The sequence below is a fragment of the Phoxinus phoxinus genome (assembly GCF_949152265.1).
Source record: "Phoxinus phoxinus genome assembly, chromosome: 14".
Classification (NCBI taxonomy): Eukaryota; Metazoa; Chordata; class Actinopteri; order Cypriniformes; family Leuciscidae; genus Phoxinus; species Phoxinus phoxinus.
In genome coordinates this window covers 20,503,371-20,530,735 of record NC_136889.1, presented here as the reverse complement: position 1 = coordinate 20,530,735, position 27,365 = coordinate 20,503,371, and the positions used below count along the sequence as shown (strand labels likewise).

The window sequence follows — 27,365 nt, the reverse complement described above, 5'->3', positions numbered from 1 at the left end:
AAATAATTATTACTATTATTTACTCACCCAGTTGCAAACGTGTTTCATTGTTTAAAAAAAAAGAAAGAAGGATAGTGAAAGTAAATTTTGACATTGGGAAAGCGATGTATTACAACCCAGAATAAAAAAAATAAATAAAATAAAGTTGATCTCTCTCTCGTAAATGTGTCCTTTTAATTATATCGAAACAGTAGGACGGAAACAACACAAACACACAATTTTTTATTTAATATTTAAAATGTAATTGACCCATAGAGAGGGTAAACGAGGTCGTATTTATTTACCTACGTCAATGTTTTTTCCCCCATTGGATGATTTGGATGTCGATCAAAAGAACATCCACTAGGACGGCAGTTTCACGCGCAATGTTATTGGTCAATTCATGTGATCGCCCCGCCTGGCAAATGCCGAATCTGGCTTTTGATTGGCTTGAGACTGCGTCGTTTAAATTTCAAACGTTTCAAACAGCGGAAAGTTATAGACACATACCATCTCTGTGTGTTTTGCGCTGTCTTTCACTGAGAAGAAAACGAGTTTTGTGTTAAATTTGAGCTGTTTGAATAAGGTACGTGTTTTAGGAAACCGTGTATACAGTTATAGGATACCTATAATGAAATATTGCGCGATATATTTAACAGTAATCGACGTTGCTAATTACGTTTTTGCCAGTGCTATTAGGACGTTGGTGTTTATCCGCATATGATACTGTCAAATTTTAATTACTGCTTATCAATCAAATGTATTTATACAGAAATCTTCACTCTTACTGTATTCACGAAATGTGTGCAATTATTTGGATAATAATGGCAAGAAAATGTAGTAACGTTATTGGTTTGGAAAACAAATATAAATAACATAGTTTGATCTTTGTTTGAGATTTAGAGACATCGTATTTCCAATAAAAAAGTAATTTGCTGTTTTATTGAAATGTTTGGTTCTTTAGTGTTATTTTTAATCAACCCTGTGTCATCCATGTGGGCGCGTGGCTGTTAACTTTTAACGTTAACGTTAGTCTTAGTTCAAATCTTCCTGGGTGTTCTTGTTTGGCTTCTTTAACGTTACTTTATTGCTTTCATTTCGATTACTTGATCTTGGATCTAACGTTAACTGTTAGGTTAAAATCTGATAATATTATTTATGATGGTGGGCTGTTTATAACCTGTCCAGGTAGGCTGTAGGAGAGAGCAGCTGTCAGAAGTGCCTGTCATTACAAAGCTGACAATTTTATTGTCAGTCCTACATAGTTGAGCAGAATCCAGGGAAGGACAGATGAGGCCAAAATTGGTAATGATTCTTTGAAAATTTTACTAGTTTCTTGTTCCTCCTTATTATAAAAATCATGCCATCAAGGGATTGCCACAGTGTCTGATAGACCATATGTCACTATAAGCCAAATCACAAGGCATCAAAAAATGCTTAGTTAACTGCTGGTTTTCTTCTGCTATATCCTTTGACCATCTCTCTAAGGCATGATTCCTTCACAGATAAAGAACCACTTTGTTCCCTCAGCACATGGCTGAATTGCACCGGTTGATATTACATGCTTGGGTTGTTAGTCACAGTGGGTTAGTCTGATCTCTGTCTGATGCTCGAAAGAAATGCAACAGATTTGAGGTGTCTCGTGAGTATTAGCGTCTCTGGGTGTTGGGTGAGAAGGTCAGATGGCCGCTTCCGGGTCTTATCACTAAAACCAGCTGTGAATGGTGCCCGCTGGGCGTGGCTTTCCAAAACCCATGTTGTCATATTCTGTGTCTTGTCTTGCAGTATGAGTTCTGAGGCGCTGAAGGAGAATCAGGGAGATGTATGGATGAACGGCAGTTCTGAAGACGTTTGTGATATTTTCGCATTGGAGCAGCCAACTGGCAGGCCCTCGATCCTGCGGCAGTCGCAGGCTGACAACATCAGCAGGACTGCGCATAGAGGAGCAAAGGTGGGTTTTCCATGTGTTTCTACCTTTTGTTATGTGCAATACATTCTCAATTGTAATGTTTTCTATTTGAATATATATTCAATCAAATAAAATGTATTCCTATGATGGCAAAGCTGAACTTTCATCAGTCATCATCACTCCTGTCTTCAGTATCGAATGATCATTCAATATGCTGATTTGCTTCTCAAGAAACATTTCTTATTACAATCAATGTTGAAAACAGTGTTGCTTAAAGGCCTCCTGAAATCAAATTGTAAGATTTTTATTTTATTTTAGTATGAATACGTTAGCCTTAAAGGGTTAGTTCACCCAAAAATGAAAATTCTGTCAGTGATTACTTGCCTTCATGTTGTTCCATCCCCGTATCACTTTTGTTCATCTTCGGAGCACTAATTAAGATATTTTTTTTTATGAAATCTGAGAGCTTGCTCATCCTTCATAGGCTGCAAGGTAATTTCATCTGCCAGCCCAGAAAAGTTAGTAAAGACATTGTTAAAATAGTCCAAGTGACTACATTGGCTCAACCTTAAGTTTATCAGGTGACGAGTAATTTTTGTGCGCAAACAAAAATAACGACTTTATTCAACCATTCATTTTCTTGTGTGTGGACCTTTGGCGCGAGTTCACGAAAGCACCACGGCGCATGCGCGAGAACTATTACGGGGTTGGAATAAAATGAGGGTGAGTAATAACTGACTGAATTTTCATTTTTGGGTGAACTAACCCTTTAAGGTTATGAATAAGCTGGTGTACTCCAAAACAATGACAAAATTCACATTTAGGAGATATAAGCATTCAAAACGTAGTCTCCCAACTCTGGCCAAAATGGATCACGGATTTTTATAACATCAACGTGGACATTCAGCTTCTCATCAACATCTTCTGTCCAATCAAATGCTCTCTAGAATCTAAACAAAGCGTCCCGCCCCCTTTGCTATAAATACCACCTGGCCAAAGCGAACAACGTTGACAAGTCACGGAGCAATATGGGTTAGAGATGTATATTCGGTTGCTCAAACGCTCGAGATTTATGGCTAGAATTTATTCACACCTGTACTATTGAATCCAACGTATCATCAGCGCTCGGATTCGTTTTCATGGTGCTGTCAAGTATGAATTGTAGTCTAAACACTATTTGCTATTTGAAAAGGGGGAGGGGCCATTCAATATGACCTTTGTAATAGTGCTAAACTCTTTACTTAAGAAGTTAAGCATTTGTTGACTGTGCATTGTCGGACGCATGTACTGTAGTTTAGATTTACATGCGTAGTTCTTTGTTGTTTTTGCATAGGTTTGTTTTCAAACTCCACGGCGAGACCCATTCACAAAGAAAATCATGTCCCCGAGCCGCACCAGTAGGCCTGCCATCCAAGAGGACAACACCAAAGCACTGGAGACTCACTCAGCCTCTACTGACCAGTGAGCAAATTACTTGCAGCTCAACTTGTTTAGGATTTAATTTTTATTTTATATGAAGAATAATAATTTAACAAGGCATAATAATTTTTTAACATCCAATTTAGTTCAGTGTCTTTATGCAATCATAATCTGTAGCAGTCATTCATAATAATCTATTTAAATGAAAATGACAATCCACTAACATGTAAAAATGAATTTGTGTTTTACAGGAGTTCATTGTTGAATAACACCTCCACCATACCGATTGAAATGCAGAGTAACTGCGTTGCCTACCCTGATGATGACGACATTCCTGTTCAGAGCAAAGGGGCCTATACCCTCGATTTTGACAATCCAGATGCCCTTAACCCTTTCCAGGGGTCCAATAAAATGGCGAATTCACCTCCTAAGTCTTCTGCTTTTCCTGAGGCTTGGCTATCAGAGCTTGTAGAGTCCGATACAACTGCAGCCCTTGTTTCTGCACCTCAGGCTGAGGTTCCAGAGGTGACCAACACTGCACTTGATGAGACTCTTCCTTTTATCTCATCAGTGGATAATTCCCTTGCAGAATGTTCTGCCAACATATCTTCAGCAGAGGGTACTGTCATCATCAAGACTGATAATGTTGAAAACAGCATCACAGAGGAGACTGATATGACTGACCCAGCCCCAGCGTCACAGCAGATTCCTATTATGGAAGATCATATTGAGGCCCAGGATTTGCCACTTCCCCGCTCAGGATCGTACAACTTGGATTTTGACAATCTTGATTTGCTCAACCCATTCCAAACTGGTGGCTCAAAGCTCCCAAACTCTCCTCTGATTGGCAAAGCATCAGCTGTTTCTGATCCAAGCCAAGAAGCCAAGCAGGAATCAGAGCTCTTAGTCCAGACCCCAGATGTCCCACCCCTGCCAAGCCATGAGGCCAAGCAGGAGTCAGAGCTCTCAGTCCAGAGCCCACATGTCCCAAGCCAAGAGGCCAAGCAGGAGTCAGAGCTCCCAGTCCAGAGCCCACATGTCCCAAGCCAAGAGGCCAAGCACGAGTCAGAGCTCTCAGTCCATAGCCCAGATGTCCCAAGCCAAGAAGCCAAGCTGGAATCTGAGCTCTCAGTCCATAGCCCAGATGTTCCAAGCCAAGAATCCAAACTGGAATCTGAACTCTCAGTCCATAGCCCAGATGTCCCAAGCCAAGAAGCCAAGCTGGAATCAGAGCTCTTAGTCCAGACCCCAGATGTCCCACCCCTGCCAAGCCAAGAAGCCAAGCTGGAATCAGAGCTCTCAGTCCATAGCCCAGATGTCCCAAGCCAAGAATCCAAGCAGGAATCTGAGCGCTCAGTCCAGACCCCAGTTGTCCCAACATCCTCCAATTCCTCGATGCCACCTAAGGAGAACCAGATGCTACTAGAGTTTAATTTTGACGATGGAGCGGAAGTCAAACGCAAACCTCCAAAACGCCTCGGGATGAAAAGACCTGCAGGTGCAAAACCTGTGACCAAAAAAACAGTCACAGAGAAGAAAGAACCAGAACCCAACAAGTTGTCCCCCAAGAAACCAGAGGAGACAAAACCTGTGGTTGTTCCTTCTGTTCAAGGTTCTTACACCTTTGATTTTGACGACCCAAACTTTAACCCCTTTGGTACAAAGGCTGCAATGGGTAGCTCTCCACCACGTGGGGTCCAGACCAGCCCGGTTTTGATGAAAGCACAATCTCCTCTTCAGCAGCCTGAGGCTCCTACACTGGATGATCAGCCTGAGAACCGGTACAGAAACTAGAATTAGAACGGCATGTATATACGCAATACATGTAATTTTAAAAATAATTTTCAGAAGCGTGCCTGTAGCTCAATGATTGGTTTGATTCTCAGGTGAAGTGTTTAAATGTGTTCCCTATTATGTGGGGGATAAAATCGATTCTTAGATGCATTGCGACGTGGACGATTCTGAATCGAATCACAAATGTCAAAAATAAATTTTCAAAATGTTAATTGATAACGTAATGTTGACCGAATGCAAAAGGCGCCTGGACCGTGTGTGGCGTGCAGCTGTGCAAAAAACAGACACATGATGGTTGAGCGAGAAATCTGACCGGCACCCTCTGCATTAAAATCTAGCGTAACTTTGGCTTCTATGAAGTTGAAGGGAAAAAGGACCTGGACAAGAGCCACACTTTATGCAAGTAGGGTTCCAGACTGGTTTTCCCGCAGCCTGCCGTATCCAGATCTGACGAAGGCCCTTCACCTGGACCCGATGTCAACGCAGTGCTGAAGTGCCAACTAGCCTCTCCCTATGGAGGATCCCTTTACCACTCTACAGATAAAGCATTGTGGGGAAATTCGGCTCGCGTACCTACCCCGAAGTGATAAAATTAAATTAAATTCTGTAAAAAAATGTATAGGCAAGAAAGACAAGTATTTTGTTTAGACATGGTTTGTAGGGAATTACAAACCTGCGCACATATATTTAAACGCACATAACTATAGAATTAATTCAAGATGCGCACGTGAGCGCCATCAGCGTTTCTCACAGGTTCGCGTTTAAAGTCTGTGTAGAGAGAACAGTGTCGTCTTAGCGGCCCCTAATTTAATAACAAATGATAATTTCACGTGTCTGCGCTAAAAAAAATCTTTATAGAAAAAGAGACGCATCGATAATAGTTTTATCATCGCAATGCAGCCCTCTGAATCGTAATCGAATCATGAGGTGCCTAGAGTTTCCCACCCCTAGTATTCCCTGAATGCAATGAAATGCACTTTAGATAAAAGTATTATTTACCAAATGCATAAATGTAAATAATTGTTGAGCTCATATTTTTATTTTTTTCTCCTCCAGATCTCACCAAGCAATTTCTGAAAGCAATAAAAACATGGCAGAAACTGAACTGCCTGTCACCAAGCAGGTAACTGTGCCTTTCAATTTAAGAATTTCAACAAAATCAATCTGTTACCACAAGTTATGATCGTGTTATTTCATAAATCATATTTTACACTTATTCTCCTAGCAGGCAGAAAATATAATGTCATCTGCTGTGTCCCACACTTGCATTTCACTGGAGCCAGAGATCATGGCAACACCTGAATCTTTATTGGATTTTCAGAACCAGAACTGTGATATTGGTGTGTTGGCACCAAGTGATGATGAATTTGTGTCGGGGGCATTGTGTGAGTAAACATGGTTGCACGTTTTGAATGACACCGACTCATCAGGTGCAAGCTTTTAACATTGGGAGCAAAATGTTTGCTCTTTGTCTCAGTCATGCCAGGAGGAGATTTTGGTGGGCAGATGGATTATCTGGAGCAGTTTGGATCAAGCACTGTGAGTGTTTCCATTTATGAGCCTTTAAAAACTAATTTACTACTACTACTTTATTTATTTAAGGAAATGCTGCACCAAATAGTGTGAAGCAATTGGGTTATAGAGGGTATGCGCATGATGTCACTGCGGTTATGCCCACTGAGTGGCAAAAAGACTGAGCGGCAGCATTTGTTTTCAGCGTGAATGCCATGAAAAACACAAAAGACGTTTAAAACAGGAAAGAGCTTTGCGATTGACTGTTCATCTAGTTTTGACTCGAAATCTGAGGTATATTTTTACCGACTGCCGAAAGCTACAGAACAGAAGGAAATTTATCGCTGCAATTCATAGAAACAACTGGACTCAAGGCAGCGAAAGGTGGATTTGCAGTTATTTTGTGTCCACATGCTGAATTTAGGGGTAAAATCATACCCTATAGACCAGTGGTCACCAACCTTTTCAAGCCTAAGATCACATCCCAAGTCCAAATGTAAACCAAGATCTACCACTTGCAAAAAATTATGAAAAAACAAGGCCACAATGTAGTTCTACTTTGACATTCTTTGTTGCCTGTTAGTCACTAGCAAAATATTTATTTAACTATACAAATAGTATATAACTATACAAACTCAACTATAATTCAACATTTTCAACTAATATAACATTAAGTATTTCCACAGGCTTATTACTCGTATATAAACACAATATAATCAGTCAATTACGGCCTAAGCCAATAATGTACTGTTTCACTTTCATAACATATTTCAAACACTTCAAAATGAAAAATACTCCAGTAAGAGCAACTAGCATACAAAATATTGACAACCGTCATCCTTCAATTCTTCAAAAATATTTTCACACAAATTACAGACCTACTACTATTCATTACCTCAACAATCAATCAATTACAGGCCTAAAACAATCATGTACAGCACTGATTCCCTTTCCCTTTTTCTACAACATAAAACACAGATCTCCTTTTAACAATATAGCCAACAGATTTCAAACTAGCAATACTCCCTCACTCAGATGAGATTCTCTCCCCACACATATATTCAATGTGATGGCTGTGATTGCACGCTATCAGCAAGTGCTTGTAGTCTGGCTCATAGTTTGACACGGCAAGTCTTACACAGTCTGTGAGATGTCTATTGACAAGATCTGTTCTTTGACTTAATGATTTTCATTTGTGAAATGGCCATCTCACAGAGATACGTTGATCCGAAGTAGGCCTTCACCTTAAGTGCACAGGATGATGATCTTCTTAACCTTTATTTAACTAGGAAAGTCACATTGAGGTTACAAACCTCTTTTACAAGTGAGACCTAGTCAAGACAGGGTCAGATAGCCGAACTAGACAAAAAAAAAGAAAAGAAAAAACACCACTAACAACCAATAACAGCATCATTAATAAATACAACTAAAACACCACAAAGCAAGTCTCAGTAGCGAGATATTAAGCAGCTTGTAAAGTTCAGCACAGCAGCACAAACATAAGTATTACCCAACACCCTGCATGGTACTATTCACAGAAACAACATTTATATGTCATGTTTAAAAAGAATTAGGTGACAGTATTATTTGCAAAGCAACTGCACTTAGTAGTAATTAATTAGGATGAGAGAAGGGGAAACTTTTCAGTGTTTACAAGACCCCAAAAATCACTATCTCTTGACCTTGCTTTCGACTCGATGTCGTTTTACAGTTCAATTATCTCCATGTCAACTCCAATTGGTAAAGCTAATACTTGCTGGAATTTGGTGGATACCTCCTCAATATCAATGGGGAGGAACAGGTTTGAGATAAATACAACCTCCCGTATGTCATTTAACTCCTGAAAATGCCTGTTCAATTTGGATGCCAGTTTCTCCAGTTGGGAACAGAATTCTTGCGGGAGAAAAGCATCTTTGTTTCTCATGTTTTCCAACGTTTTTTTAGAGGTTTGGAAAGTGCACTAGGCTTCCATTCTTCAGCTGAGAAGCCTACACTCCCACCTTGGCCTTAAAGGCATTGACAGCGCTGATCATGTGGGTCACGTCTTTGTCTTTTCACTGAAGCTCATAGTTCAGCTCGTTCAATTTTGCAGTTACGTCCGTGAGGAAAACCAAGTCTAGCAGCCATGCATCATCAGGCAGTTCCTCATGCTGCTCATTTCGTGACTCCAGAAATGATTTGATCTCAGGCAGCAAGTCCACAAATCGCTGCAGTACTTTCCCGCGACTCAACCACCTTATGGAAGAGTGGAGAATCAAGTCACCGTATGAGGCCTGAAGCTTATCTAATAAAGATTTTGAATCGAAAACCCGAATCGAATTTACAATCTTAACAACAAGTGTCATGACAAGTCCTCTACTTTACTAGCCAGTGCTTGCTGATGGATCACACAGTGATAGTTTAAAAACCTGGGGAAATCAGGATCGTGACAGCGCAGTGCAACGAAGCGTGAATGCAGCCTACGCATTGCCGGTGCCCCGTCTGTGGTGATCGCTACCAGCTTATGAATAGGGATGCTGTTATGCGCATAACGTTTAAACCCTTTGTAAATGTCCTCCCTTGTAATGGTAATAGAGTGAGAAAACCCTCCTTAGTATTTGAATCTTTAAAAGCCATGTGAACAAATACCATTAGCTGTGCAGTGTCTGTCTTATCCTGGGATTCATCAAATTGCAGAGGATAACAAAGCGATAAATCCTTTAACTTGTTGATTCATGTCCTCCGATAACAACTCTACCCTTCTTGCCACAGTGGCTGGGCCAAGTGGCACACTTACCCCTTTTTGCTAGCGCAACAGCCTGGTGACAAATCAGGCAAATTGTTTTGTCCTTGACTGGTGAATAGAAAATCGTGTTCCCTTTCTACATGAAAATTATACGTTTTTTGCTTTTTCCGTTGTGCCTTAGCCATCGTTTCGTTAGCTTGCGTATCGTTAGCTTGATGTGAGCGTAGTGTGACGTGGCTGAGCTGGTTAAAGCGTAAAGCCTTATTTATACTCAATGTTGATTGCTAGATTTGGTATCACGGGACGTGCTAGGTCGTACCTCCTGATTAACATTAACTTCTGGATGCTTTGCATTGATGTGGTACTTTAGAGTTGACGAACTCCGGTGATATGCAAATCCACGAAATTGATTAATCTGCGTTATTTTATTTTTTTTACACTATTTTTTTCTCAGATTAATTAATCGAATTGAACGCGTTATTTTGACAGCCCTAGTTTAAACCTTTAGGCCACGTCCACAAGCGTTTTTAGCCAGCTGAAAACACCTAGCTGCGGGGGCTTGAGCGTTTTGGCAGCGCAGCTTTTTATTTTATTTTATTTTTTTAAACGCTTCGTTGCTATGATACAGAATATCTGTGGCACAGTTTACTTGTTCGGTTAGCTCTGCTGGTTGATGTTGTACAGAAAGAATGTTGTGACAGTTGGTCGGTGTTGTTCTGCCCCTCCTCCACTGTGATGGGTCGGTTGGGTAAAAAGTGACAGTGATGAGCGCTGCGTTTTACCCAAAGTTCAACATTCTTCAACTCTCGGCGACCTGTAAAAAACGTAGAGCGCATAGCGCTTCAGTGTGAAAAAAACAAAAAACACTCAGTACCTCCTGCTCAAGGTGTTTTAAAAACGCGGCGCTCCCATTGAAAACAATTGGAAAAAAACGCCAGCCGTGCGAAAAACACTTTGATGGACACACGGCCTTAGTTTAAACTGATTATCGCTTGTTTTTGTTTCCCCTATTAAATCCAGTCATGCAGCAGGCTCTTTTGCCACTCGGGAAAGTGACGTCAATGCATACCCTCTATTACACAACATCTTAGATTTTCAGTGCTTCACAGAAACTCTTTTTATAGTTTAAGGAGTCAGCTTTGCGGAAACAGTCACTGTATTTGAAGTTTGACCCGCTGTTGAAGGAGAGTCCAAAGAAAATTGTGGTGGACAGCGGCAACTCTGGATTCAGCATGCCACGGCCTTCTCTTGCCATCAGGTCAGTATTCTCCACAAACGTATTCAAATGAACTGTTTCCTAATTTTCAAACCTCTTTTGAAATGTTACTGAAAATATTAGAAATTGCCTCAATGCACCAGATCTGATCTACATTGTGATAAAAATCCAGAGTGCACATGAGTAATCATGCAAACTTATTTTGTTTGTTAGGATGATGGAGGCTGCAAAGTCTGAAGTAAAGCAGAGGTCTCACTATGACAGTATGAAACTGCTGGATGATCTGCCTCCATCAGTAAGACAACACAAAATCCTTGGTTTTGTAACATTGTCATTATATTAGTAGGCACTGAAACAAGCATTTTCCTTTGCACACTGGAGCCAATTTTACCATGTCTATTCCTCTTCAGGCAGTGGAAACTGTGGTACCAGATCCAACTGTTCTGGACTTGCTGGTTCACACCTCAAAACAGCCAGTGAAGACTGAGGACTCCATCATAGAGGTTCTGAAGTACAGTCAGAGAGACATGGATGCTATACTACAGAAAGCAGACAGAAAGGTCAGTTCCCACACAAGATTATGAGCACATGTGTCTCATTGGCCTCTCTAATGCTTTGTTTCTCTTTTCTTAGGCGGCAGAACGACAAAAAGAGATGCAGACTCGGATTGAGACACTGTGTCTGGAGAATCAACACATGTTGTAAGTCCTATTAAGACAAACACTTTCACATAGGGGTTACCATGATCATTGCCTTTCAGGATTGGAAAAATCTAGAATGAAAATTTAGTCCGATTGATCTCCCTCTTGTGATGTTTGAATTGTGAACAGGTTGTTCTTTGAGCTTGTTCTTTTAATTTTGATTCTCAAATAAGTAGGGCTGTGAATAGAGTTTGATACTTTTTAGGCACCGACCAAATTGCCTCTACCAATAGAGTATAAAAAAATCTCTTGTCGTTCGGTACCAAATTTTGATACCCAAGGGGTTTATCTTGTCAGTGTCAGTTAGCCAATAAGCATGCAGCATGATTGGCTGTGACAAGGCATCAAGGAAAAACACAAATTTACACCAGTTGTGCCCAGAGTCATGGTTTACACATGAGACTGTAGAGCAGGGGTCGGCAACTGGCGGCCCGCGGGCCAAAACTGGCCCGCCAGCAATATTTTCTGGCCCGCCGGATTATTTTGGAAGTCCGGGTTTTTTTTTTTTTTTTTACTATAACGGTTTACAAATAGGCCCCGTGAATCAGTGATGCGCGGGGTGATCCAAAATGAGCGACGAGTGCCTGCGGTCACCCGCGGTTACGAGTCATCCAAAAATATTTTTAATGATATTCGGGTCGCGGTCGGTCGGGTCGTTTGAAATAAAGATGCCAATTAAACCATTGTAATTTATATAGTACTAGACATAATGTTCTATGAAATACATAGGTCTACACTTTATTGGCTGAATGCGCGAGGATGACGCACGAGCTCAGTCTGCAGAGATGACAGTGGGAAATCCTTATTTACCTGAATGTTGAGCGCGTTATTAACTTTTGAATAAGAGCTGAAGCGGGACAAAATGCCCGATTTCCCAAAACGTTGAACTGAGCAATGCCATTGTGCCATTTTAATAGGCTACTTTTAAACGCATATAGCTCAGTAATGCGAGTTTTATGTATTTTCCGAGAGGAGGCGGGGTTTTTGTTGGGAAATTCGGAGGAGAGACGCACACTTCGATTAGACTGGATAAACACATGCAGCATCTTAATTGTTAAGAAAATGAAACGAAATAAATGAATAAATCAAGCCTTTATTACAAAACACAGCATTCAGAAAAATGCGCATCCCTAGTTTCTACGTCTATGGCCCAATATGCGGGCCAGGAAGCGGGTCGGATACAATATTTTCTTTCTTTTGTTTGCGGGCGGGTTGAAAACGTCGGTCGGGTGCGGGTTGTTTATACATTGACCCGGGCATCACTGCCGTGTATCATTCGTTCAATCGTTTTTTCCCCCCCCAAATTAAAACCAAAAATGAAAAACGACTTGTTTTTGAGATTCTGAAAACGAGATCTAAATTTTTAAAGCAGGTGAACACTTTTAAGCTTTTACTTTTAAGTATTTTAAGCGGTTGCTGAATTGAACCTTGTGGGAGCGGGACGGAAAAAAACAGTCCAGCGCAGACCTCTTGTGTCCCGAATAAATAATAATTTTAAAAAAGGAATAAAGTTCAAAAGTTGTACAGTCCATTGGTAATACAATGCTAAATCAGATATATGTACAATAACATGTCCAACAATCGATTTAAATAGTACATGGGGTTTAATTTATCGTTAATAAGATGTATCCGCGGCATTTTCTCGTGTGCTTAAATGGTCCAGTGGTAGAACTTTCGTCAAGTGTGTAAAAGGTTCTGGGTTCTAATCTGCATTTGTATAGTTTTTTTTTTTTTTTTCGTTTTTTCTTCTTCATCAAAACCGATTATGCTCATCAGTGGTTGTATATAAGTAGTAGGGACACGTTTGTGTGCATTATATTTTGTGATTTCACCGTAACGAATAGGCCTATTCCATGTAGCTGGCCCGCCATCTACTGGATAAAAAAAATATTGGTCTAGGCGTCCCAACCACCATAGATGTAAAAGATGTCGAAAAGATCAAAAGTGTAGCACATTTAAACAGGCTCGATGCCAACAGTGCACGATGCAATATTTGCGACAAGATAATTGAACCGTAAATCGGATTTTTTTGTTGAAAAAAATCTGGGATTTTTCTTTAAGGCCATATCGCCCAGCCCTAAAAGTCAACAAACTGAAAAATATTTTTTTTTAATGGTAATATGTAATCTTGTTAAAACAGATTTCATAAAATTGGTCAAAGTATTGTTTAGGAACCGGTATTGAAGTCAAGGTATCGATATTGAAAAATGTTTTTACGACACCCAGCCCTACAAATAAGTACGTTTTAAGAGACGACACCAAGGAATGATTTGATTACAATTCAAACATCTCAAGAGCAAGATAATGATTCAAAGTGTTTTTAAAAATACTTTTCCAGTCAGTTGGGATTATTGAATCAATCAAAAAGTGACATCCATAATGAATAATTGACATTTGAACAGTGCACCAATCACACACACGCTCTTCCTCCTCTTCTCAGGTTCATAGTGTCAGAATTTGAGGCCACCATCACTCAAATCACAGGTGTGACCAGATTTTTTTTGATTAAGTACATTATTTTTTGAGTATGTTGGATACTAAACCACATCTGTGTTTGCAGATGAGCATAAACAGAAGGAAGACTTGGCTAAAATTGAGTTGGAGCGAGTCCTTCAGGAAAAAGATCAGCTGTCTAAAGATTTGAATGATTTGGAGCAATCCTTCTCCTCTGTTGTCAAACGTCTTGACCGATGCAAGGAAGTTATCGAGGGATTCAAAAAGGTACACTTCTGCAACAAGACTAGCAAACTTAATCCCAAATCAAGATGTTATTTTAGTGTATAACGGTCCTTTTGTTTCTTCTGTCCTATAGAACGAGGAGACGCTGAAGCAGTACGCTCAGAACTGCATGGACAGACTGCAGAAAGAGGAAAAGCGTTATCAAGCTCTGAAGGCCCACGCTGAGGAGAAACTAGATCAGTATGTGCTCTTCAAACAGTCTGTAATGTCTGAAATATGTCCTTTCTTATGAACGTAATAGGACAGTAAACCTGGATCGATTAATATGGCTAAAAGTCTCACCAATTGGTTTCAGCGCAAATAAGGCCATAGCCGAGGTTCGCACTAAACAGGGCGCAGAGGTGGCAACACTGCAGGTGCAGCTCAAGAGAGAACAGCTGAAAGTTCAGTCCCTAGAGAAGGATCTGGGACAAAAGGTACATGAGCGCACACAAGGGATGTCACTCTTGCAGTGGTGCTACAGCAGATTCTTATGGGTGTAGAGCTGAATTACTTGGTGTGTTTAACATCTATATTGTTTTTGTTGACATTTTTCTATTTTCTATTCTCAGGCTAAAGAAGTCAAAGATGTCTCAGATCTGTGTGATGAGCTGCTGTTGAAAGTGCAAAAGCATGGTTTTTAATGCACTTTGCTCTTTGTGTTCATTATTTGTGTTGGTTCGTTATTTGTGTTCGTTATTTGTATTTGTTGTAAGAATTTTTATTGAATGATAATAATAATAAAAAAGAATGAAAGTACAAACCTTTGTTTTTGACTTTTAATATTGCAATTGTTAGAGCTGTTGGCTCATATGGGACCCAGGTTCAAGTTCACATCCTACTACTTCACACCACTGCTTTGTCTAAAATATACCAAATAAAAGTATGTCAACGCTTAAATCTGTTAATGATTGTGGTAAAAGACAGGATAGGTTAAAAGCAGCTAAGTGAATCCTTTTTAACTGAAAGTCTTTTTTGTAACTGAAGTTCCTTCCAAGTTCCTTTATTTTTTTTATTACCGATTCAATAGTACTTTATATTTTTATTCATTTTGTTTTGTTTTGAATGTCACCCTACTTCCTCATTGTATTTTTCATGAGTCACACATTTTACTTAAGACTTCCAGTATTCCTGGCTTAGCTTTTCTTTTTTTTTCTTTGTACAAAATTGAATTTCAATTCCACTCACAAAAAGGAAAGATTGCTTTCTATTAGTTAGTCCTAAACACCAGAGCATGAAATGCGTTTACACAATTGTGTATATATATATATCATGTTTATTTAATGCTATCAATCACATTTTTTTATTTGTAATTGCACATTGTTTACTGCCATCTTTTTTTAATGAAAGAAAGCATCACTGATACCAATACCACTATGTCTCCTGAAACAGATTATTTCTCTCTCAATTTTAACCCTTTAATTATAGGCATTCAGCATTACAGTATAATTTAAAGTTATTCTTAAAATATATATATATATATATATATAACAATGTTTAATTTAAGTGAACTTAAAAAAACAATAATCACATAAACCCATTGAATAACAAATGCCACATTTACCTTTGCCTTCAAAATATCAGGGCTCAATTTTTTCTATTGGCCCAGTCAGCCTGGTTCAGGACAACGTTAATGCGTTAATTTTGACAGCAGCACTAATATAAATAATTTTTTCTGCTCATTTTGAATATTTAAAAGGATTGGTAATGGTGATGACTTTTCCCTAAAAAAAATAATGTTTGCAAGGCCAGTCAGGATTTTTATCTATGGAAATGACATTTATTCACCAGTATTTCACACACATCTGAAACAGAACAAGACCGTATGCCCTTGTACATTTCTAAACATACTACTGATATACCAATAAAAAAAATCAATAATACATACATGATTTTATACAGCACTGATTCAATGTTCAGACACTAGCTGGTCATACCGAGGCTCATGCAGCAAAAAGCCGAGGGCAAATAAGCACAAAGAATCCAGCACTGACATCACAAAACATTTCAAAATTCACACAATAAATGTCACATCAGCACATTCAAGTTCCCATGGCCTGAGCTCGGATTCAGCATGTTTATTAATATAAAAACAGCACTATCTGTAAATAATCCCTACAGTCAAGACAAAAAAGCTGTTGAAATAAGTCCTTAAAACATTCAGCTCATATTCTATTGTGATAAAAATGTCATGACATTCTACTGTGGTGATAGTGACACAACTGTGATCTTCCAACGGGACCTTAAACAGTACTTACCAGTCTTGAACAGTCATTCTCATAATACAAACACAAGCATTCTGTTGTAAACAACACTTCAAGCATGTTTCAAAAATAGAATTCATTATTTTATATTTATTAAATAGCCACAAAATTGTTTTGAATGCAAACAGTTCAAGATCTGGATGATCAAAGTTTTATACAGTCAATTAGTCGATAATACTGAACCAAACTTCAAAAATCCTAGATTTTCGTCAAACATTTTTGGTATGTAAAGACATTGCGCTGGATCTCAGTAGCTCAAGACAAAGACACATGGAACCAGCCATTATTCGACCTTGGATTCAAAAAATCCATGTAAACTGAGACTGACTTGCTCTATCAAGCGTCATAATATTGAGACCAAGGTAAAATATCACTTTCTTCACTGTATCCAGAAAAGAATACAGTATGACATGTTTTTTTCCCTTTAAAACACCTTTAAACTCTCTTTTAAAGGTAAATGTTACAGTTTCAACTGTCATCTAAAATGCTTCTACACCGATTTATGCTACAGTATATGCTGCATTATAGTGCATCATAGTCTTAACATTGTAATGCATTAGAGCAATACAGCTTCATGAGATTGCTCGAATATTTTCGTTTGCCACTTGTAGAAGATATCTTTTAAATCTTAAAATCTAAATCTTACTGTTAGCAAACTCACAAGGTAGATCACATGAGTCTGAAATAACACATAACAGATGATGGATGTGCAACTACAATGTTTGATGACAGGTCTCCAACACTATTGAGCACTCACAACATATTTATGAAGGTCTTTATTCGAAGTTTAGATCAGGGCAGGAGTGCTTTACGATTTAGTCTATTTTTGAAGAAAATTGGACTTTAAAATAATATTCCAGGTGCAATACAAGTTAAGCTCAGTATGCAAAAAAAAAATTAAGTTACAATAAGGGTCTTACTATTACAGTAAATGGGTCCAATTTTTAAAAATGTAAAGTGATAGTCCACCCAATATTGAAAATTCTGTCATTTACTCCCTCTCATGTTGCTTTTCTTTCTTCTGCTGAACACAACAATAGATATTTCGAAGAATGCTGATAACCAAAGAGTTTTGGTTCCCATTGACTTTCATTGCATTTTTTTTTTCCGTCCATACAATGATAGTAGCTTTTATATAGTATTTTAGTGTTTATGAATTGGCCCCATTCACGTCCATTGTAAAAGTGCCTCACTGAAACCCACATTTTTGCTTTCTTAAAAAAAAAGTTTTTGTGTTAATCAACATTATACCACAAATGCTGTTGGGGTTACTTCTACCATTTCGACAATCTCAATAGGCAAGTACATACTAGATTTTAGTGTGCATGTATGTATGCTTTTTAATCTAGTTCCCGGGTTTTTATGGGCTAGGCCTAAGTGTGCTTATGATCATTTGCAGATATTCAGTAAGCACCCTGAACGGTTTTATCACGTCAAGAAACAGGAAGCCAGATTGCCATCGTTTTGTAGAGGGCTGTTAAATACGCAGAATCTCAAGTGATATTTTCAAGTAATTTTCACAGTTCTGTGGCCAGCCAGTCACTCGCGAGAACCCTCGGTTAAAAATGTCTTCCTCGATTGAAGGGTATGTTGATGGAAGCTAAAACATCTATTTGATCATGGGGTCATCACCTCCTGGAGAGGTTAGGACATGGAAGTCCACAAAGGGCTCGGTTTTATCTTCCTGGGACGAGTTGATGGTACCGTCTGGCATGGAGGTAAACGCCAGGTGATCATGTTCCATGATGGCCAGGCGATCCTGGGGCTTCTCCTTCTTCAGATAAAACATCTTCCTCAGCTGCTTCAACTGCTGCAGCTCACAGAAGGTCTCCAACACCACCAGCATGGCAATCAGACCGAGCAGGAGATACACTGTGGGACACAAAGGAGAGAGAGATGAACGAATGTAAACGTTTCATAGTTTATGCTAACTTTTGAGTTTAATGGTGTGTTTCACCTCAAACATTTCTCTGTCTGCTCTACATGTCTGTGTGTGTTTCTTGCTTCGTTGTAGCTTTAAAGGAGTTTAATTCAGTCTGGAAAAATGTTACAAACGGACACTGCAACATCTTATACTAAAAATCTCTTCATATTCGTTTATAAAAGGGCAATAAATTGCTATAACACAATTTAAACATTTTTACTTGCTACACCCCTTCCAACCACCTGGCTTAAAGGGTTAGTTAGTTCACCCAAAAAACGAAAATTCTGTCATCATTTACCCGTATAACTTTCGTTACAGCTACACATCTACCACTTTGACGCTTCAAAAAGTTCATAAAGAGATCGTAAAACTAATCCATATGAATTTAGAGGTTTAGGCCAAATTTTCTGAAGATACTCAATTGCTTTATATGATATTGAATTTAGGCTTTTATTTACATTTAAACATTGAAGCTCATAAACAGCTCAACCTAACCTGCTTGTTGCACAAGAACAAATCTCATTGGCTCTTGTAGAAGCTCAAACGTGATGCGTAACACACCAGAATGAACAGTCAAGTGAACATAGTTGAGCTTCCGTTTACTTGTGTTGATGATTGTTTATATGTGAACAAAATCCTAAATTAAATCTGTTCATCATATAAAGTGATCAAGTCTTTTCAGAAAATTTGGACTAAACTGCTCAATTCATATGGATTAGTTTTACGATCTCTTTATGAACTTTTTGAAGCGTCAAATTGATAGTTGCGTAGCTGTCTATGGTGGGACAGAAAGCTCACAGATTTCTTAAAAAATATCTTAATTTGTGGTTTGGAACGACATGAGGGTGAGTAATTAATGACAGAATTTTAGATTTTTGGGTGAACTATCCCTTTAAGTATGGCATATGCCCATTTTCACAACCCGTTTTTTGATGGATAGGCCTAAATTTCTTCATAACAAATACATCACATTACAAAATGCTAAATAAAATAGGTTGCAAAATAGGAATATGTGTGTATATGCCACTTCAAGGATCATGAATAAAATGCTTTTAGACTGCAAAGAGTCAGAGCAAAATAAATATGAGGCTTCAGGCCAACTCAGCATGTGTGGTGGGCCTCACAAATGCCATATCCTCCTCCACAATTACGCTACGACAGCAAATGTGGACCTTTCTCACCGACTCCCACATACAGAATAGAAGGATGGGGCCATCTGCATCAACTAAACCCACACAAGTACGCAAGCCATGTGGGATTTTCATACAACTTTTTTTTTTTTTAAAGGAGAGCTGTACTGCTTCATAAGTAATACAAACACTAGATGGGGCAGTAGAGCAGTAGTGGAAGATTTGAACCCTTAAATCACATGCACTTCCTTTTACCTGCCCTCTGTTCCTATGACAACAGGCCAGACTTACACATGAAGATGTTTAGATATACAAAAGGAAGTAAGCGGAGTATTTTTACTGACGCATTGTGCAGTTTCACTTACGAGAAGAGGAACTGAATCGACTAACGTTTACTCCATAAAGTACGTCACTGAGAAAAAAAGGCTTGACTAAATATAAAGGGCCAATAAATTGGACCACAATGTTAACATTTTAGTAACCAAAAACTACAACTAGAACATGAAATCAGTTTACATTACAAAAATACCACAGAACATGCTAACTATTGACATTTGTTATTCAAGTCACCATTTCTGAGACTTTTTTTAATACACACTTATAAATATTTATACTACGGGGCAGCTTGAATCTGATTGGGCAACAAAAGTTCTAAGGTGTGCAATTATTTTCAGATAAACGAATTACAGTTCCATATCACCTTGCCAAACGATTTCAGTTATTTCAAAGGTGTTTTTGGTTCTTTTCCTTACAACAGCAAAAGAACCAAAACCCACACTATGTATTATGACAAAATATTATGACACAATGACACTAACCAAGAAAATAAATATAGTTAACAACAGGATAAAAACCACAAATTATTTCTCTGTTTTTTTAAACTCTCTGATTTTATCAGTAAAACAGTTTAACATTAACAACTTAAAGGATTAGTTCACCCAAAAATGAAAATTGTGTCAGTAATTACTCACCCTTATGTTGTTCCAACCCCGTAAGACTTTAGTTAATCCTCGGAACACAAATTAAGATATTTTTGATTAAATCTGTCTCACTCATAAAAAAAATAGTGAGCCTACGTTAGTACGTTCTGACGTTCAACCCAGAAGCGCTGCGCTGTTACACTACGTGAACACACAGAATAAAAAGAACAATTGAAGTTAAAGTCGTTATATATATTTTTTGCACTTTTAAACATTGTCTTTACTAACTTTCTGGGCCGGCAAGTTTCAATTACAATAGAAGCTTATGGAAGAGTGAGACAGCTCTCAGATTTAATAAAAAAATATCTTAATTTGTGTTCCGAAGATGAACGAAAGTCTTACGGGGTTGGAACAACATGAGGGTGAGTAATTACTGACAGATTTATTGAATTATTGAAAAATAATGCACACCTGAGGTGTAACGGCCAATCCGCGACAGCCTGTCGTCAATTTTTCCTTACATATCAAGGCTTTCAGTCAAGTTTAAGTCCTCTATCTTTTGCATTCTGACAAAAATCCACACTTCAAGAAGTATTCCCATTAACCGTTAATTTGCGCAAATTGAAATTGCGCCCAATAGAAATTCTTTAATTTTGCAAAACTCCCATATATCGGAAAAAAGTTTTTACGCTCCCATTAGGTATTTTTTCAGGCAATTTGAAAAAGCTGTTTTAACTGTATTTCACATTTAAACTTTTTTCGCATTTACAGGTCATGGCGCCTATACGTAAAAGTTGATAATTCTTTGTTGGCGTGGTATGTTTGGACAGAAGACGAGACAGTTATTTATTAAAATCATAAAAAGGATAAAAGAATACTGGGATAAAATTTTATGTTAAAGTTTGAATATAAACACTGATGTCTACGGAAGTGATCAAAATAGAGCAAATCACCTTTTGAAAATAACTTGAAGCTTCAAATAATAATTGTATTGATTACATCATTACACAAGTAGTTGGTGACAAGTGACTGTTAAAAAATGGATTCATTCATTTTAGAGATTTGTTCAAAAACGTTGATTCATCCAGGAATGAAACAAGTAAAGTGTTTATGAGTGAGTCATTGAATCATTCACTCAAATAAAAAATAAAAACCATTCGGATTATTTAAACGTTTCAAATAGACTGCAGCAATTAACATTTTGTCAGAACCTCTAGTAAATTTCATGTTATTTTGTTTAGCCTAGTTGTCTGTTCAGAATCGTGGTCTGTTTGAAACAAAAATAAATTGTGATTTTCAAATCATCCAGAATCGAGCAGCTCAAAACAAAGCACATAGAGAGCACACCTACCAGTGATGCCCAGTTTGTAGAGCTCACGAAACTTCTGGTTGAAGGCCTCTCCAGGCACATAGTCACCCAGACCGATAGTGGAGAGTGAGATAAAGCAGAAGTAGAAGGATTCCAGAAAGTTCCAGTTCTCTTCTAGGGCAGAGAAGATGGCCGCAGGGATGAGGAAGAAACAGGACACAGCCACGACGGCCAGCATGGTTGCGTGTACGAGGGCCACCAGGGGTTTAGACAGACCCCAGCGCATATGCACGTACATAACGGGCCGCCATGTGCTATAGACCATGATCCTTTGCACCACAGCCGTGAGGAAGAGGAGGGTGAAAGGGATGCCAATCACAGAGTAAATGATGCAGAAAGCCTTCCCACCATCAGAGAGAGGAGCAGTGTGACCATATCCTGTGAATTATAAGGTGGAAATGACACATTAAACATTCCCATTTACTTATTGCAAATGTTTCCTTCAGGAGACTAGCATATACCCATGGATTAGCACACTCTATTCTTATCACTGAAAACAAAACCATACTGTCTCACAGCCATGGCCAGACACAGATTAACACATAGATTTAAGTCCCGTCCTGGATTATCACAGAATTAATCATTCAGTCAAGCACTGTAATTTCATTTCTGTGTGCGTGTCCCTGAAATAAACAGATTATATTGCTCTCATTTCTGCCCTCAGCAGTTTGATGCCTCCCTAGAGCTCACAACTAATGGACAATCTCACATTATGGGCATCAACAATCAGGTTAGTTTGCAGGGTCTCTCTAAATGCCTCGCGCCTCAGACATAACCGTGCTAGAAGGATTTGCGTTTCAGAGCAAAGTCAATTAATAAGGAAGCAAGGACATAAATGCCACTTTGAAAAGGAAATGACCAAAGAACAATTACCACAAATTTATGCACAAACTCTTGAACTCTGTCATGGAAACCATAAACCTCAATGAAACAATTAAAAAGTAAGATTTTATGCTGTATCGGACCAGCGGTTTGGAAAATGGATGGATGATTCATCTGCGTTCGCCATCCTCTGGTCAGACGTGGAAATTCAAATTCATTACGTGTGCGACTCTCACAGTGCATTTTGGGTATTCTCTAGCCATTGAGCGTGCTCTGGCCCTCCAGGAATTAGGTTTTGCACCCCTGCTGTATGATTTCTTGAGCTGATATAGGGTCATTTGTTCAGCAGAGTGATGTAATACTTCATTATCGCAACATCCACGACTTAAAAAAAACTGTGGTTACCTCTATGGCCTTATTCCGCTATCTATCAATCTGTCTTGTTCAAATTTCCTTTTTTTAGATAAAAAGAAAGAAGATTTGAAACTATCTTTTGCGCAACATGCATAAGTGTAAAGGGGAACTAGATATTGATGTCTGTGTTAATGATACAATGGTTGAAAACTTTTTTTCCTGGTGCTTTTACTTATACAACCCTTTATTTAACTGACAAAGGTACAAAGAAAAGATCTCCAATGTTTTCACTGACCAATTTAATTGTATTTTGTAAATATAAAAAATAAATTTTGATTTTGATGACTGCAACACACTCCAAAAGTTGGGGCAGAGGCATGTTTACCACTGTGTCACATCACCTTTCCTTTTCATTGCACTTTTTAATCACTTGGGAATTGAGGATACTAATTGTTGCAGTTTTGCCAGTGAAATTTTTACCAAATCTCGCCAGATACAAGACTCAACGTGGACGTCGTCTGATTCTCCTTATCATGATGGGTCATACATTTTCAATAAGAGACATATGGACTGGCAGCCAGTCAAGCACATCCACTGTACGGTGTTGGGTGTCTAGCAAGTGCAGAATGAGGCCTGGCATTGTCTTGCTTCCCAGAAAAGATGTCATCTTGATGGTTATTTCTATGAGCACACATCTATGATATGTCTCTGTACAATCTTTCACACATTTTCAAGTCACTCATACCGTTTGAACCGATGCACCCCCATACCATGACAGATGTCAGCGACATCTCTGCACACAATTGATGTATTTCTCCTCGCGCAACAGTGATTCAAGTTGTATTTCTTGATGCACCAGTATACTTTGTTAGGTGACAACGGTTTTCCAAAGTACTCCCGAGCCCACGTGGCCATTTTTTTACACATCTGAGGGCTCAAAGGTCACACACATTTCCTGCCTTGCCCCTACATGGACTGAGATTTCTCTGGATATTCTGAATATTTTCATAAAATGATGGTAGGTGGTGAAAGACCCAAATTCTTTGCAAACTGGCATTGAGAAATGTGACTTGGATTGTTTGACAATTCTCTCATGAAATTTGGAACAAAGTGGTGAGCCATGAGTCATAACCCATTTTTGCTTGCAAAGACCAAGATGCTCCTTTTATACCACTAACCCTCACTTATTACCAATTCACATTTGTGGACGGTTTAAAACTGTTTAACCTGGATATTCTATAATCGTTTTACTTTTATTTTGCCTCTGTCACAACTTTTTTGGAGTGTGTTGCAGCCATCAATATAGAACATTTCTAAAATACAATTAAGTTTGTCAGTGAAAACATTGGACTTTTTAAAAAAAAAATCTTTGTACTTTTGCGAGTTAAATAAAGGTTCAAGAGAATTAACAAAATCACAGATTCTTGATTTTATTGCATTTTACAAAATGTCCCAACTTTTCTGGAAATGGGGTTTTATGAGCTAGCTCACACTTCCCCAACAAATGCCAACACACACCCAATTCTAGTGGTAATTGGGCTTTGTTGAATTCATGCGTTAACCAGGTGGTGTTTTCTAGAGCAGTGCTTATCAACTTATCAGCATGATCAAAACTTTGCTAAAAAACCTGTTGTACACAATATACTACATGTCTTCTACCCTCAGATTGATAGTTCATACATTTTAGTAAGTAAATGGCCTTTTAGTATAATCCAAAATATGTGGTCGTGGTAGACGTGTCTTTTTGCTATGAAATCTTGAAAGATTTTGTAAACGTAATAACTTTAATATTGGTATTACTTTTGATATTGACTGAAGCAACTTAGATTTGATTATCCATACTTTTTTTGTTGTTGAAAAATCATGATAAAATGCATAAAAAATGATACATCAGGCTTTTGAGAAATATTTATTCATTGTATTTAACTGCATTATATGATTTGCCCACCACGATTAAAACAGAGCTTTATTTAAATATCATCTTACTAAGATATACATTATCGTGAGATATAAGAGTGATACCGGTAACTTATATTACAGACTTGATTTTCATTACAAACTCAAAAATTCACATGACTTTTTAGCCATTTAAATAAAAACATCTGCACCAAGTTGCATATTTTTCCTCAATAATAATATGTCAGTCTTTACAGGGTTACAAGAAGATGGTCTTTCATGTTATACTGGATTGTTGTACATGCTGAGGCTTGTTATGAATGGCGAGTTTCATAATGAGAGAAGAGGGTTTGTTTTCATTTAAAGTTTTCTGGGAAACACCATGGAGTCCACTTCTATAGAACAGAAACTAAACATCTATATCTGCATGTCTGAGCTTCCTCTTCTCTGTATGTGAGCATGCAGGCCCATATATCTGTATAGTTCACAATCTGAATAAGACCAATTTGTAGGGATCTTCTATAAAGTTGTTGTCCGTTTCATGCCCGTTTGAGAATTGGATACCTGTCTAAGGTAACATTTCTGCGTTAAGGCAGGTGTTAAATGACAGACGAGAGCTTCTCGAAGGAAACAAAGAAAATGGAGAAAAACAAGAAGGCTACAAAAGAAGAAGAATTCTTCTCTGTTATTATCAGAAGTGGATTAAACTTATTTGAAAAAGAGTGGGAAAAGGCAAATGAGATGTCTGTATTGTGTGTTGTTGTTGTTATTGATGCCTTGCTGAAGCCTTTATAATAAATATAGGTCATTGCAAGTAAATAGAATCATCAAATGGTGCACCATTAAAAATCATGAATTACATCGGATCTTCAGAGTAGACTATCAGGTAGTTAGGTAGGCTATTTAATGTCATGCAGTCATATAACTTTATGACTTTATCCGCATTGCTCAATGACTCACCTGTGGTTGACAGAACAGTGCTTGCAAAAAACAAAGACGACGTGAAGTCCCAGTTCCAGCTGGCCGATGCGTTGTTGAGAATAGACACCCCATAGTTGCTGGCCTCCAACGCTTTGGACAGAAACCTCTCCAGCCGCTCCTCGGACAGACATTCGTGCTCCTGGAGGAACTGTCGTTTGAGATCTCTGAGCCGCTGGCGCAGGAGGTCTTCATACGGCAGCTCCACAGAGGAGAACACCACCGCACCGAATATGAGATATAGAATATAGCCGAGCAACAGAAACAAAAAATAATATGCCGATTTGTTGCTCTGTATCAAGCGCACACACGAATTACCGGCGAGGGATTGGAGCATCTTTAGTTTTCCTATTAGATCCGACGTTGATGATGTCGGGCTCGCGTGGTTTAGAGACGTTTTAATGCCCTTGTTTAAACGAGTGGCTCCGAATGCAGCGCGAGGAAGATCGAGCTCGCCTCGTAACGGGGACGTGACGTCACTGGCTCTCGCCCACCAGGTATCACATCAAGAGAGGAAAGAGCATCAACTGTCTGTGCCGAGTTTAACACCCTCCTACTTACATCATTGTTGCAATCTCAGGCAGAGGATGTTATTGTGCATGGTTGCTGCGGAAAGATGGAAATCGATTTTAGTTGGTTCTAAAATCAATGAGTTTGGTTCCAATAATGATCCTTTTGCTTGTTTTGAGAAAGAAAAAAATCAAACAAATGAGTGACTGCCAGCCATTGAATCGGTTTATTTCCACTGAACAGAACACATCAGATATCAATGTATTATAGGCCTACAACTCTTGCAAAGATTGGGCTATTTAATTTATTTTCTGGGACTTTTTAGAAGCAGCATAAATGCAATTCAATAATTTGTCCTCTACATATTTAATAAAAGTAGCCTACTCGAACGAATAAAGTGGAAGGCTAACATTTATTTATTTATTTGTTTGTTTGTTTGTTTGTTTATTTATCACTGTTTGTTTTTGATTCACTAAAAAGAACCGGCCCATCAGAATCATTCATTGGTCAGTCAGTTAGGTGTGTTTGACTTGAAGCGGCGCTGTGAAGATCGATCGGTGTAGCCTATCAAAGTACCGCGATAACGATTAGAGACAGCCTCATGCTTTCGAATCGCTCTCGCGGTAATTTGATGTCATACACCAATCGGTCTGTACAGCACTGCTTCAAGCCAAACACATCTGCATCCAAAATCACATACTTCCCTACTATAGGCCTATAGTACGTGAAAAACAGTTTGAGATAAAATAAGTATGTCTGAATTCACAGTAAAGCAGTAGGCAAGAAGTACCCGGATGACCTAGTTCTTTCGAAGAGATTCTGAAGTGTGCATATGGACACTTTAATATCCCACAAGAGAGGATTTCTGAATGCCAGTGAAGCGAAGAAAAAAAACTGACAATGCAGGTTACATGATGATTACATTCAACAGCAGCCGTGAAGTAATTACTTATTCAATATAAGTAGCCTAGGCTACCTACTCAAGTATGCGATTTCGGATGTAGTCGTATTCTCAATACGCAAATTGAGGTGTCCTTGTTTTCTCCGTCCTCCAGCTCTTGACCCGGAAACCAAACTCAGCCATCTTGAAGGGCATCTCAAATTGCACCGCGAGGCGAGGAGAAAGGCTGCTTACTGCAGAGCAAATATGTAGAGTCTAGTCCCCCTCGCTAGATGTTCAGTGAGGAGGAGAGAATGTAATTTGGGCCTAATGGGTGGAGCTACA

The 27,365-nt window shown here is 38.7% G+C and overlaps 2 protein-coding genes across 4 annotated transcripts; one reads left to right on the top strand and one right to left on the bottom strand.

The window, feature by feature from the left end:
* Positions 1 to 437: 437 nt before the first annotated feature.
* On the top strand, positions 438 to 14,870 carry tacc3 (transforming, acidic coiled-coil containing protein 3). 3 transcript variants are annotated; one of them, XM_079635055.1, is made up of 17 exons: positions 438 to 565; positions 1,168 to 1,284; positions 1,765 to 1,930; positions 3,222 to 3,349; positions 3,559 to 5,088; positions 6,158 to 6,224; positions 6,327 to 6,486; positions 6,579 to 6,640; positions 10,463 to 10,596; positions 10,768 to 10,849; positions 10,965 to 11,114; positions 11,188 to 11,255; positions 13,696 to 13,739; positions 13,816 to 13,976; positions 14,068 to 14,174; positions 14,290 to 14,410; positions 14,546 to 14,729. In XM_079635055.1, the coding sequence occupies exons 3-17, from the start codon at positions 1,766 to 1,768 to the stop codon at positions 14,615 to 14,617; spliced, it is 3,051 nt and encodes a 1,016-aa protein (XP_079491181.1). In that variant the 5' UTR covers positions 438 to 565; positions 1,168 to 1,284; position 1,765; the 3' UTR covers positions 14,618 to 14,729. The 3 variants fall into 3 exon arrangements, with proteins under 3 accessions (XP_079491181.1, XP_079491180.1, XP_079491182.1); XM_079635054.1 differs by lacking the exon at positions 1,168 to 1,284 and having other exon boundaries at positions 440 to 565; positions 14,546 to 14,870; XM_079635056.1 differs by lacking the exon at positions 1,168 to 1,284 and having other exon boundaries at positions 446 to 565; positions 6,330 to 6,486.
* Positions 14,871 to 15,736: 866 nt separating this feature from the next.
* On the bottom strand, positions 15,737 to 26,197 carry kcnk1b (potassium channel, subfamily K, member 1b). Its single transcript, XM_079635294.1, has 3 exons — positions 25,613 to 26,197; positions 21,563 to 21,958; positions 15,737 to 18,109 (listed from the first exon to the last, which is right to left on the bottom strand). The coding sequence occupies exons 1-3, from the start codon at positions 25,965 to 25,967 to the stop codon at positions 17,847 to 17,849; spliced, it is 1,014 nt and encodes a 337-aa protein (XP_079491420.1). The 5' UTR covers positions 25,968 to 26,197; the 3' UTR covers positions 15,737 to 17,846.
* Between the last annotated feature and the right edge of the window lie 1,168 nt (positions 26,198 to 27,365).